A 13,827-nucleotide genomic window follows, 5' to 3' on the forward strand; every position below is an offset into this window, starting at 1 on the left:
AGTATCTTGCAGAATGAGTCATTTCAAGGCTCTGTCACTTTAAGACAACAAACTGGATATGGCCGCACCCTCCCATTCCCACACTCGCGCTGCTATAAGCTGAGAAGCTCTGATATCTGGGAGGGGTTTGAAGTAGAGCTGCTGTTCGTCTAGCAGCAGCTCTCTCTTACATGTGAAAGGTGGGTCTATTTTAATTTCTCCATTTGTGACATCACAAACAGGGACTTTTTTAAAAGGGTTGTCCTAGGCACACAAATCCTAAAACCAAACACTGACAGAAGTGTTTATAGCGGCAGAGGAGATCCACATGGCAACGCAAAAGGATGAAAAAGAGGAGGTTTGCGTAATATGACCTCTTTAACCCTCTCAGGCTCAAAATAGGTTTTGATAAAAGGACAAACAACTAAGTCCTTCAGGGGTACTTCTGAGTATGTGGAGTAACCAGGCAGGTAGGCTTTAACGTTGCAAATCTGCAACGCCTGCCTCCAGAGGGTTACTGAGGTCACTGAGGGAGTCACTGGTTGCTTGAGTTAGAAAACACCAGCTTTCTCTTGGCTGCATTGACAGCAAGTTTTAGTCACGTGAGTTTCATATTTATCAAGATTTGACCAAAACAGCTTTATTTTTATCGCTTCTCAACAAATGAAAATTTAAGATATAATTCCTGCTCTACCAATGTACTTAAAGGACTGGTAAGAAGACAGCTTTGAAATGCCTCTAACATGTGTTTTCAAGAATTTCAACCTCAAACTAAACAGAACCAGCGTGCTTGGTGTTGGGTGAAAACGTCACCTGTACCACCAGGATGTCGTCATTGGGAATACTGTCTACTGCTTTGTCTGCCTTCTCCTCCAACTTGGTGGACAGCTCGACCAGAATCCTGCCCCTGTAGGCCACTCCTTCTCCCTGGACACAAACAAAACAACCATATGACCTCCTAAAAAGGCCAAAAAGGCTTCAATAAGCTTTTATTTATCACACAGATTTCTCTACCTCGCCCAAATTGAGATCCTCATAAGGGTCTGGCAGGCCGGTGAACTCTCTGGGACTGCCGTACAGGTTGATATAGCAGGGCCCAAACACGGGCAGAAACCCAACTTCTGATTCTCCTGAGTTAGCTGGGAACAGGGCAGCAGGATTAACCTCCACAAATGTGAGGAAAGTGGTAGTAGGTCACAAAGGGTGAGTTTTTGTGAACACGGTGAAGGCTGGGAAAGCAGGTGGCAGTGACTAAGCTGAGAAAGTGGTGTGAGATAAACAAATAAATCACATCTAACAGGCGAAGGCACTGTTGTTAGGGATGTCCCGATCCAATCCAATCAAGTTTGATGCATTTGTCATGCATCAGCTGTGATTCTCAGCTCTTGATCTCCAATGTTGACTTACTTTCTATGGTTTCATGTCAGCTGTGCCATGAAATAAGACCCTCTCTTTAGTTAACTGTGAGAAACAATCGCTTTCATCAGGAGCCTGAGGTGGGCAGGGAAAGCAGCTTCACACAGAGAGATTTGGAGTCTTATTTCCTGATCTTATATCATCTCGTCTCGTCTCGTCTCGTCTTCCTCCGCTTATCCGGGTCCGGGTCGCGGGGGCAGCATCCCAACTAGGGAGCTCCAGGCCGTCCTCTCCCCGGCCTTGTCCACCAGCTCCTCCGGCAGGACCCCAAGGCGTTCCCGGACCAGATTGGAGATGTAACCTCTCCAACGTGTCCTGGGTCGACCCGGGGGCCTTCTGCCGGCAGGACATGCCCGAAACACCTCCCCGGGGAGGCGTCCAGGAGGCATCCTGACCAGATGCCCAAACCACCTCAACTGGCTCCTTTCGATCCGGAGGAGCAGCGGTTCTACTCCGAGTCCCTCCCGAATGTTCGGAGTGCATCAGATCGTCACTTTTTTTTTTCCATATCTACTTTTGTTTATGATTTTGAAAAGCACCCAAGATACTACAGAAATTATAGATATATCTAGTCCAACTGATGCACTCACGCCCACCTGTTCGAATCTTATTTCCTGATATTTGAACATCTTCCCTCTGATTGCCGAACAGCAACATGGCTCTACCACTGATTCATTTTACTCTGCGACAATAGCTACTTTTACATGCACCAAATATCCCCTTTCTGATTCAAACCTTTGTTGATGGGAAATCCCAACTCTCTGTTTGTATGAACACTAACTGAAATGATCCGATCGTGCCGTGAGTAGACACGCACCAAGCATCCCGTCAGATGAAATAGGTTGAGCGTGCACAGAGTTGTCCTCACGTCTTTCCCCTCACATTTTATTTTCTTATTCTCTAACTTTGTCCGTGGACTTACGCTCCCCCTTTAAGCTTTTTGTAGCTCCTAAACTCTACTATACAGTAGGGGATGAGGAAAAAACGTTTTGATCGGGACATCCCTAATAGCTTGTTTTAGTAATATGCACAAAAATAACTGGAATCAGCTAGCATGCTCCATGCAAAACAGAGGAAAAGGAGTTCAGGTAAACCTTCATATGAAGATATTTCCATATTTCCTGCATGTTCTTCTACACCAAAAGAAAACAAAAAACAATTCAAGAACAATTTATAAGAATCAGACAAACATGAGAGGATGTCGACTTCTGCTTCATAGTTTTATAGGAAATCTTTGGTTTCCAGTCGACACTGATGAAATTTACCTTCTATTTCTCCACCAGAGGAAGCTATCTTGGCCAGGTTGAGGTATGTGGTGCCAACAACATCATTTCCTGTTAGGCGATCCCTGAAAGTGCACGTTATCTTTAGCTACACACAGTCCTACAGTCATGATAAACCTCCATGATATGCAAATATTCCAATCTAAGTAAAGTTTCATTTTCAAACAGAAGTGAGCGTAATAAAAAATATAATGCCTACTTTTTGCTTTTGTTTGAACAGGAATTCTACAGGACCCCAGATTTATCTGTCAACATATTTCTAATGATTCCCTCCTTCACTCGTTTCCCTCCGGCCTTCCTGAGCCTGAGCTATCTAGTTTGCTCAGAAACACACGGTGATGAAAAATAGCCGACAGTTCCAACATGTTACTGAGGAAAAGGGAAGGGTCGCCACAGTCTGACTCACTCACTGCATTATTCTCATGTGGTTGGTGTTGGATCAGTGGCAGAAAAACACACACACACACACACACACACATACATGTACACACACATATGAACACACACACACACACGCACAGACATACACATACATGTACACACACATATGAACACACACACACACACACAAACACACACACATGCTTACCATCGACATAAATATACTGCTTACACACATGCACACACTCATGCATCACACATGCATGGACACACACACACATGCATGCAAACACACACATAAGCATGCACACACATACATGCACAGACACGCACACACATGCACACACATACGTGCACATACACACACACACACACACACACACACACACACACATGCTTACCATCGACATAAATATACTGCTTACACACATGCACACACTCATGCATCACACATGCATGGACACACACACGCACATGCATGCAAACACACACATAAGCATGCACACACATACATGCAAGCACACATATGCACACATGCATGAACACACACACATATATGCGCACACACACACTTATATTCATATGTTTGTGTGGACCTCCGTAGACCTCCATTCATCTTAGTGACTCCACTGTGCCTAACCCACACCCTAACCCTAACCAAATTTGTGCTCCACAGTGTGTACACTGAACTTAACTAAAATAATTAACAACCAAACTAAAATAAATATTTAAAAATGGGGATTTTTGAATGAAAGTAAAACATTCAAACCTTTTAACCCTTTGATGCATAATGGTCACTACAGTGGACAGGTATTCAAAATTGTTATTTATTTATTTTTTGCTATTAAGAACAGCTGTTGAAGACTTTATTGCATTTGAGCCTCTCTATTTGGACTTCAGTAAGCCAAGCCAACATATTTCATGTTCAGAATGCACGCTGTCCACTGAGGTACACATGTAATAAATTATTTGTAAATTAACAAAATATTACAAAAAATATTTGTTGAAATTTGTTTCATTCACACCTAAAAATGAATGAAAAAAAAATTGTTTAAAAAATCATGGTTGAAGATCTCATAATTCATGCATCAAAGGGTTAATAATTATACCTTTATATATTTATATTTATATAACACTGACAGTTTTTAAAAATGACTGAAAATGCTGTGTGCTTAATTGTTTATATATTAAATTAGTAATCTTGTCTAACTTACCAATCATAGACTGTCAGCTTGACACGCTCACACATGGACGGAAACTAACAAACACAAGAAATAAGTCACAAAAAAAAACTTTTCTCTGCAGCGTCATACGCGTGGAACTTCTTACTTTCACCTGAAGGTTCAAAACTTGGTTCCACTCTGGGTTTGCGTTCTTTTCAATAATCTGAGTGCACAACTGAGAGGACCAAAACAACACATTAGCTTTACCAACATGAAAACACTTAACTGCTTTTGGCTGAAATGAAACCTTTTTCCCGGCAAATCCAGCCTCCAAAAAAGGATCCACCAAGTTTTTCTTGTTTTCATCACTTCCAAACATTGCTTTCAAAGACTGGACGAATGCGTCATCCACTAAAAAAGGAAGAGAGTGAATGATTAGGATTTGTTTTTAGAGCACAGCAATCATAATGTGAGAATTAAAAATGGCCTTCTCACTCTGGGGAATGTCTTCAGCTCTGAAAACCTTTAACGACAGCGTTGCCCATCTCAGAGTTACACCGGCTGGAAGCAACAGGTTGCTCTCTATGTCATCCTGGTCATCATTCGACGCCCTTTTCTCCACCTGCACTTGTAAAAAGGGTCAGCTAAATAGAAAAAGAACCAGCATCTGTTAGTGAGCTTAGATCCGTAGCGGTTAAGTCTTACCGGAGGCTCGTCTCCTGTTCCGACTATGAAGAGGCTAACTTTGAGATAGCCTTTAGCTCCAGAGCTGTTGTCATCTGGGTCGTTCAGTAGGAGCCACTTCCTCAGGACACTGTGGGCTGAACCGGAACAAACATTTACACAGACATCTTCATCTAGTATCAACCGAAATATGATAAATGGTAAATGGCCTGTATTTGATATAGCGCCTGCTAGAGTCCTGGAACCCCTCAAGGCGCTTTACAACACAATCAGTCATTCACCCATTCACACACACATTCACACACTGGTGGGGATGAGCTACGATGTAGCCACAGCTGCCCTGGAGTACAGTGACAGAGGCGAGGCTGCCGAGCACTGGCGCCACCGGTCCCTCCGACCACCACCAGCAGGCAACGTGGGTTAAGTGTCTTGCCCAAGGACACAATGATAGCGACTGACTGAGCAGGGCTCGAACCTGCAATCTTCCGATTACGGGGCGAGCACTTAACTCCTGTGCCACCGTCGCCCCATAAAACTGTTTCGTTTTGACATAAATCTATGGACTGTGATAGGATTAGTGCTCAGTCACAAGATTCTACTTGTGCACTGAATTAGCACGCACGCACACACGCACGCACGCACGCACACACACACACACACAGCCCAAAATAAATGCATGTTAAATTCTCCAGAATGAAGCTATACAGCTGGGATGCCATGGCCTGTTAGCTGTGATTTTTGTGTTTTCTGAATGGGAATCCTACTTTGGGTTCCTTGTTTAAACATAACCAGATACTTTACTTTCTGCTTTATTTTTATTCCGTTCGTACTTGGAATTTGGCTGCAGGATTTTAAGTGCTGCTGCTTCGAAGTAAACATACAATTACCTCTAAGCCCATGTGGGCTGATTCTACCCACCAATCAGAGGCTTGCTCTAATGGAAGGTGTGAATTTGCTGTCAGCAGTGGGTGTGTTGGCCCTGGTCGGCCTGAAGCAGACCCCCTCGAGAAGAGGGCTGAGAATGAGCCTTGGTTGGCCCGGAAAAATACCAGGCCACCCAGATATGTAAACAACCTACGCTACCCAACCCGGGCTGACCCGGTACAGATGGGAATGGCCCATTTGACTTCAACTTTGCACAATGAAAGATGGTGTCTTTGGTCTGACTTTCAAGTTCAGACCAATTTTTAGTCTCCACCAATTTCTAAGGGAATGCTGTAAGTCTTTAGCAGCTAGTTTGTTTTGCTACCATGTTGTATAATATTGTGTAATGGCTTTTATAACTGAAAATAGAGATGTACAAAATAATTGCAGAGGAAGGTGAAAAAGGAAACATAACACATGAATTCTAAAGGGCTAAAGCAATAGGAACTTCAGATAGTTAAGGCCTGCTTTTCTGAGTTTTTCCCTAAGATCATGTTTTGGTGGTTAAAGGACCCAAGGGCAGGCCAAGGAGGCAGGAAACAGGAGAGAAAATCAAAAAGAGACTCATTTCAAGAAAAAGGAGGAGCTTACTAGTGGACTGGGGAGGACTGGCAAACCAACCCTGGTCCTGGAGGGCCACTATCCTGCATGTCTGAGCTGTTTCTCTGCACCCACACCTGATTCAGTCATCGAATCATCTCTTCAACAGCTCCTTAAGTTCTACAGAAGGCTGTTCATCATCTACTGATTCAAACCAGGTGTGGTTTGGTGCAGGTAAACAAAGAAAACCTGCAGGTGGTGGTCCTCCAGGACCAGAATGGAATAGTCCCAGTGGACAAGCTATTGGAGAACCAAGGGACACAAAATAAGGTGTTGGCACACGGATCAGACAAGAAAACAAAAACAGCAACCTCTAAAACTATGTTGAGTTTTTTTGATCGAGTCAAGAACAATGTCTCAAGTGATATAACAAGATCTCACATGACCTGTTGGTATTCAGACCACTTTTACTTTTGGTGTGGCAGCCATCTTGGTCTACTGATTCATTCATCAACCCTCCCAATGTCTTTATGGGTGACCCCATGAGGAAAGTTGACCACTGAGCAAGAGTGATGGTTTATCCCTGGAGGTCCACGTGGCCCCAAGGGATAAACCATCAAACCTGCTCAGTGGTCAACTTTCCTTGCGGGGTCACACCGATTAGGACAGTGGGAGGGTTAAAGACTTTCTGAGTTTTATTAAAACGTCCAAACGCTTCCAGGGAGGCTTTGCTAACTAGCCTAGCCTCCTGAACCGAGTAAAAACAAACCTGTGGCATACTTACCTGGTTCGTCGTAAACATAACCAACATCCAGCTGTGTGACAGAGAAAAAAAGTCAGCCATGCTCTTGTGAACATTAATTACTCTTCTTTAGGCCATTATATGTGGAGGTTGATCCCTCACCTTAAATTCTCCCATAAGACTGTCAGCCCTCAAAGAGTATGAATCATACACCTAAGAACAGAGTCAAACCAGGTAAAAGTCCATAAACCCAAACATGTACACGCATCACACTGAAACACACGTTTCACACAGACACACATGCATCACACTAACACACACAAATCACACTAACACACATGTATCACACTGACACACACGTATCACACTAACACACATGTATCACACTGACACACACGTATCACACTAACACACATGTATCACACTAACACACATGTATCACACTGACACACATGTATCACACTAACACACATGTATCACACTGACACACATGCATCACACTAACACACATGTATCACACTGACACACATGCATCACACTAACACACATGTATCACACTGACACACACGTATCACACTGACACACATGCATCACACTAACACACATGTATCACACTGACACACATGTATCACACTGACACACATGCATCACACTAACACACATGTATCACACTGACACACACGTATCACACTAACACACATGTATCACACTGACACACATGCATCACACTAACACACATGTATCACACTGACACACACGTATCACACTAACACACATGTATCACACTAACACACACGCATCACACTGAAACACACGTTTCACACAGACACACATGCATCACACTAACACACATGTATCACACTAACACACATGTATCACACTGACACACATGTATCACACTAACACACATGTATCACACTAACACACACGTATCACACTAACACACATGTATCACACTAACACACATGTATCACACTGACACACATGCATCACACTAACACACATGTATCACACTGACACACACGTATCACACTAACACACATGTATCACACTGACACACATGCATCACACTAACACACATGTATCACACTGACACACACGTATCACACTAACACACATGTATCACACTAACACACACGCATCACACTGAAACACACGTTTCACACAGACACACATGCATCACACTAACACACACGTATCACACTAACACACATGTATCACACTGACACACACGTATCACACTAACACACATGTATCACACTGACACACACGTATCACACTAACACACATGTATCACACTGACACACATGCATCACACTAACACACACGTATCACACTAACACACACGTATCACACTGACACACACGTATCACAATGAAACACACGTTTCACACAGACACACACGTATCACACTAACACACATGTATCACACTGACACACACGTATCACACTAACACACATGCATCACACTAACAAACATGTATCACACTGACACACACGTATCACACTAACACACATGTATCACACTGACACACATGCATCACATTAACACACACGTATCACACCAACACACACGTATCACACTGACACACACGTATCACACTGACACACATGCATCACACTAACACACACATCACACTAACACACACATCACACTGACACACACGCATCACACAGACACACACACATCACACTGACACACACGCATCACACTGACACACATGCATCACACTAACACACACATCACACTGACACACACGCATCACATAGACACACACGCATCACACTGACAGACACATATCACACTGAATCACACATATCACACTGACACACACGTATCACACTGACACACACGTATCACACTAACACACACGTATCACACTAACACACAGGTATCACACTGACACACATGTATCACACTGACACACACATATCACACAGACACACACATATCACACTGACACACACGTATCACACTAACACACACGTATCACACTAACACACAGGTATCACACTGACACACATGTATCACACTAACACACACACATCACACAGACACACATGCATCACACTAACACACACGTATCACACTAACACACATGTATCACACTGACACACACGTATCACACTGACACACATGCATCACACTAACACACACATCACACTAACACACACATCACACTGACACACATGCATCACACAGACACACACGCATCACACTGACACACATGCATCACACTAACACACACATCACACTGACACACACGCATCACACAGACACACACGCATCACACTGACACACACGTATCACACTGAATCACACATATCACACTGACACACACGTATCACACTGACACACACGTATCACACTAACACACACGTATCACACTAACACACAGGTATCACACTGACACACACACATCACACAGACACACACACATCACACAGACAGACACGCATCACACTAACACACACATCACACTGAATCACACGTATCACACTAGCACACACACATCACACAGACACACACGTATCACACTGACACACACGCATCACACAGAAACACATGCATCATACTGACACACACACACATCACACACACACACACACATCACACTGACACACACGCATGACACTGACATACATGCATCACAATGAAACACACTTATCACACTGACACACACGCATCATACTGACACACACACATCACACTGACACACACGCATCACACTGACACACATGCATCACACTAACACACACATCACACTGACACACACGCATCACATAGACACATACGCATCACACTGACAGACACATATCACACTGAATCACACATATCACACTGACACACACGTATCACACTAACACACAGGTATCACACTGAAACACATGTATCACACTGACACACACATATCACACAGACACACACATATCACACTGACACACACGTATCACACTAACACACACGTATCACACTAACACACAGGTATCACACTGACACACATGTATCACACTAACACACACACATCACACAGACACACATGCATCACACTAACACACACGTATCACACTAACACACATGTATCACACTGACACACATGCATCACACTGACACACATGCATCACACTAACACACACATCACACTAACACACACATCACACTGACACACACGCATCACACAGACACACACGCATCACACTGACACACACGTATCACACTGAATCACACATATCACACTGACACACACGTATCACACTGACACACACGTATCACACTAACACACACGTATCACACTAACACACAGGTATCACACTGACACACACACATCACACAGACACACACACATCACACAGACACACATGCATCACACTGACAGACACGCATCACACTAACACACACATCACACTGAATCACACGTATCACACTAGCACACACACATCACACAGACACACACGTATCACACTGACACACACGCATCACACAGAAACACATGCATCATACTGACACACACACACATCACACACACACACACACATCACACTGACACACACGCATGACACTGACATACATGCATCACAATGAAACACACTTATCACACTGACACACGTATCACACTGACACACACGCATCATACTGACACACACACATCACACTGACACACACGCATCACACTGACACACATGCATCACACTAACACACACATCACACTGACACACACGCATCACATAGACACATACGTATCACACTGACACACATGTATCACACTGACACACACGTATCACACTGACACACACGCATCACATAGACACATACGTATCACACTGACACACATGTATCACACTGACACACACGTATCACACTGACACACACGTATCACACTGACACACATGTATCACACTGACACACACGTATCACACTGACACACACGTATCACACTGACACACACGTATCACACTGACACACATGTATCACACTGACACACATGTATCACACTGACACACACGCATCATACTGACACACACACATCACACTGACACACATGCATCACACTGACACACACGTATCACACTGACACACATGCATCACACTGACACACATGTATCACACTGACACACACGCATGACACTGACATACACGCATCACAATGACACACTTATCACACTGACACACATGTATCACACTGACACACACGTGTCACACTGACACACACGTATCACACTGACACACATGTATCACACTGACACACACATATCACACTGACACACACGTATCACACTGACACACATGAATTATACTGACACACACGTTTCACACTGACCCGGAAACTGATGTTCTGCTCAAACAAATCTGTCGGAAGCATGTGGAAATTGTAGAAGAACATCTGAAAAACAACAGGAGGCTCTTGATACTTCAATAGAAGGAGCCGTCTTATTTTTGTGTCGTCTGTAAAGTGAAACTACCTCATCAAAGAACGGATTGTTTCCCCTTTTGATGCGTGTCCTGTGGGTCTCTCCACCCACATGAACCTTCACCACAGGTTTGATGTTGTTGCCGGGCAGCTGACGGGCTTCGATGACCCGAACACGGATCTGGAACATAAATGATGTGTTTGTGTCGCATTCTGACTAAAGTAAAGTCACTCTCTCTGATGATAAAACCTAAAAGTCATTAAAAAATTGCAGGGATTTGCTTGTTTGTTATCAGTTATTTTAAATAATCTAAATATATATTATTATAGGATTACAGTGGATAAAAGACAGCCTGTTAAAGAGAAAACAACCTTACTCCACATAATATTATTGTGTTTGACAAGCTACCTGTTGAAACCATGTCTATCATGTAAAATGTAAATGATTAACTAACTTTTGGTATAGGAGGTTGATTCTTTTTTCTTCTTTAATATTTTATTATAAAAAGTATTCCTGGTGGGAAAATCCTGTCAATCTTGAACTATTGAAAAAGCCAGTGTTTGAATGGCTGCACATGAAGGAATGATGTTACTGGTGATTACTCCCCATCATTTTATCTACAAACACCTGAACTGCACAACTACTCCCACTCTCATGATTTGGAAACTACACAGATGTGCACATTTCCAAGGACTTTGTAAATAAAGAAGTGGGGTTGTGGAAGAATTGAAAACGTGTTATTATAATTTTAAATCCCAACCTGTAAAAGTGATTGGGCCGGGTGTGTGTGGTTTACTGTTAACCCTCTGGAGGCAGGCGTTGCAGATTTACCACAGTTAAAACTTACCTACCTTACTCCACACACGTATTTCATGAGCATTTTTTAACTCAGAAGTACCCCTGAAGGACTTAGTTTTTCATCCTTTTATCAAAACTTATTTTGAGCCTGAGAGGGTTAAAGCACGTTCAGCCCTGGCTAAGACTGACCTGGAAGTCCTGAGGTTTGTTTGCCAGCCTGTGGCGACTCTGTGTCCTTGCTAGCTTCTGGCGGAGGTTAGAAGGCAGATTGGTGGAGGAGGAGTTTCCTGCAGAGCCAGGCTGAACTCCGTCTGGTAGCGTCTCACCTCCTTCCTCACCACCACCACCACTACCCCCTCCTGATCAGAAACATACATGATACGAACAAAGGTATCCAATCAGAGCGCTGTGTTTGTTCATGACTCAGATTTAAACATACCAGCATCCACTGTAACATTTCCAGCTTGAGGGTCATTGGGGTTTGGTATGGTGTTAGCTGGTGGGTCGTATCCAACCACAAAACTGATTGTTGCCTAGAGGGAGAAAATTAGCTGGTTGGTTATTTTCCTTATATTTGATCATTTGTGCTCTCGTTAACTCTTTATTTGCAACTGAGATCAGAATGTATTGTTTAAATAGAAAACACATTAAAAATGTTAACAAAACAAAATTAAATAAATATTTTTTTTAAATGTTGACAAGTACAATTAACACAAAAACTAGAAAGTTAAAAACAGTGACAATAAAAGGGAAAAAAGGAAAGTAAAAATATGGATGATGAACAATAACTTAGCTTAGAGATCAGTTCTGATTGGACTGATGGCCAAGTCCACCCTAAAATAACTTTAATCTGAAATGTGTTCTAGCAGTTTCCACAAACACTGTTTCCTAAACTTTTAATAAATCATTTACAAACCGCTTTATGGTAATTTGTGATTTAGCAACAGAGCTAGCTAACTGTAGCACCTCTGGTTTGCAGTGAAACAAAATCTCAGAAAACGTCTTCAGGACTAACTGCATGAATGTGTGTTTGTGAGAATAAAGTTATTTTGAGCTGGCACAAATCCAATATGAAACTAGCCATTAGCGTGTCAATCTCAACACACCTTATCACTGTTTCTCCAAACTAAAGCCACTCCAAGAGCTCACCACAGGTATCATGGTTATTCAGAACTTTTCCACTGAATAACTCTTTATGAGATCTGATCTATTGCCTGTAAAACAGAGTTTTATTAGAACTGAGACTTACTCCGATATTCTGCCCATTTTCACCCATCAACGGAACATTTTTAGATGGTAGAGATCTCGCTTGGCCCGAGGCAAGGTCCCGTAATGAGATTTTGACAGAACCAATAAATCTGAAAGACACAACAGCAAATCATTGCACATAACTGAAGTATGTATCATATACACATGACTGTAGGATGATTGAGCGGTCTCCTGATCAAATCAGGTAAAACGACTCTGGTCTGTCACCAGATAAAGGCTCACATGTAGATGTGATGCT

The 13,827-nt window shown here is 42.8% G+C and overlaps 1 protein-coding gene across 3 annotated transcripts in view; it reads right to left on the reverse strand.

Moving 5' to 3' along the window:
* Nucleotides 1–13,827, reverse strand: part of LOC107387538 (myoferlin) — a 48,099-nt gene that overhangs the window by 25,216 nt on the left and 9,056 nt on the right. For 2 of the 3 annotated variants that reach the window (XM_054749052.2, XM_054749051.2), the window contains exons 4-18: nt 13,570–13,678; nt 12,760–12,853; nt 12,510–12,679; nt 11,574–11,702; nt 11,432–11,494; nt 7,275–7,325; nt 7,155–7,185; nt 4,928–5,043; nt 4,718–4,844; nt 4,530–4,633; nt 4,389–4,457; nt 4,274–4,317; nt 2,661–2,743; nt 994–1,118; nt 793–906 (exon numbers count right to left, since the gene is read on the reverse strand). In XM_054749052.2, coding sequence (XP_054605027.1) covers nt 793–906; nt 994–1,118; nt 2,661–2,743; nt 4,274–4,317; nt 4,389–4,457; nt 4,530–4,633; nt 4,718–4,844; nt 4,928–5,043; nt 7,155–7,185; nt 7,275–7,325; nt 11,432–11,494; nt 11,574–11,702; nt 12,510–12,679; nt 12,760–12,853; nt 13,570–13,678 — 1,429 coding nt within the window. Of the gene's footprint in view, nt 1–792; nt 907–993; nt 1,119–2,489; nt 2,529–2,660; nt 2,744–4,273; nt 4,318–4,388; nt 4,458–4,529; nt 4,634–4,717; nt 4,845–4,927; nt 5,044–7,154; nt 7,186–7,274; nt 7,326–11,431; nt 11,495–11,573; nt 11,703–12,509; nt 12,680–12,759; nt 12,854–13,569; nt 13,679–13,827 lie in introns of all 3 variants that reach the window. The other variant, XM_054749050.2, reaches the window with a different exon arrangement.

Source organism: Nothobranchius furzeri, chromosome 16 (assembly GCF_043380555.1).
Source record: "Nothobranchius furzeri strain GRZ-AD chromosome 16, NfurGRZ-RIMD1, whole genome shotgun sequence".
NCBI lineage: Eukaryota > Metazoa > Chordata > Actinopteri > Cyprinodontiformes > Nothobranchiidae > Nothobranchius > Nothobranchius furzeri.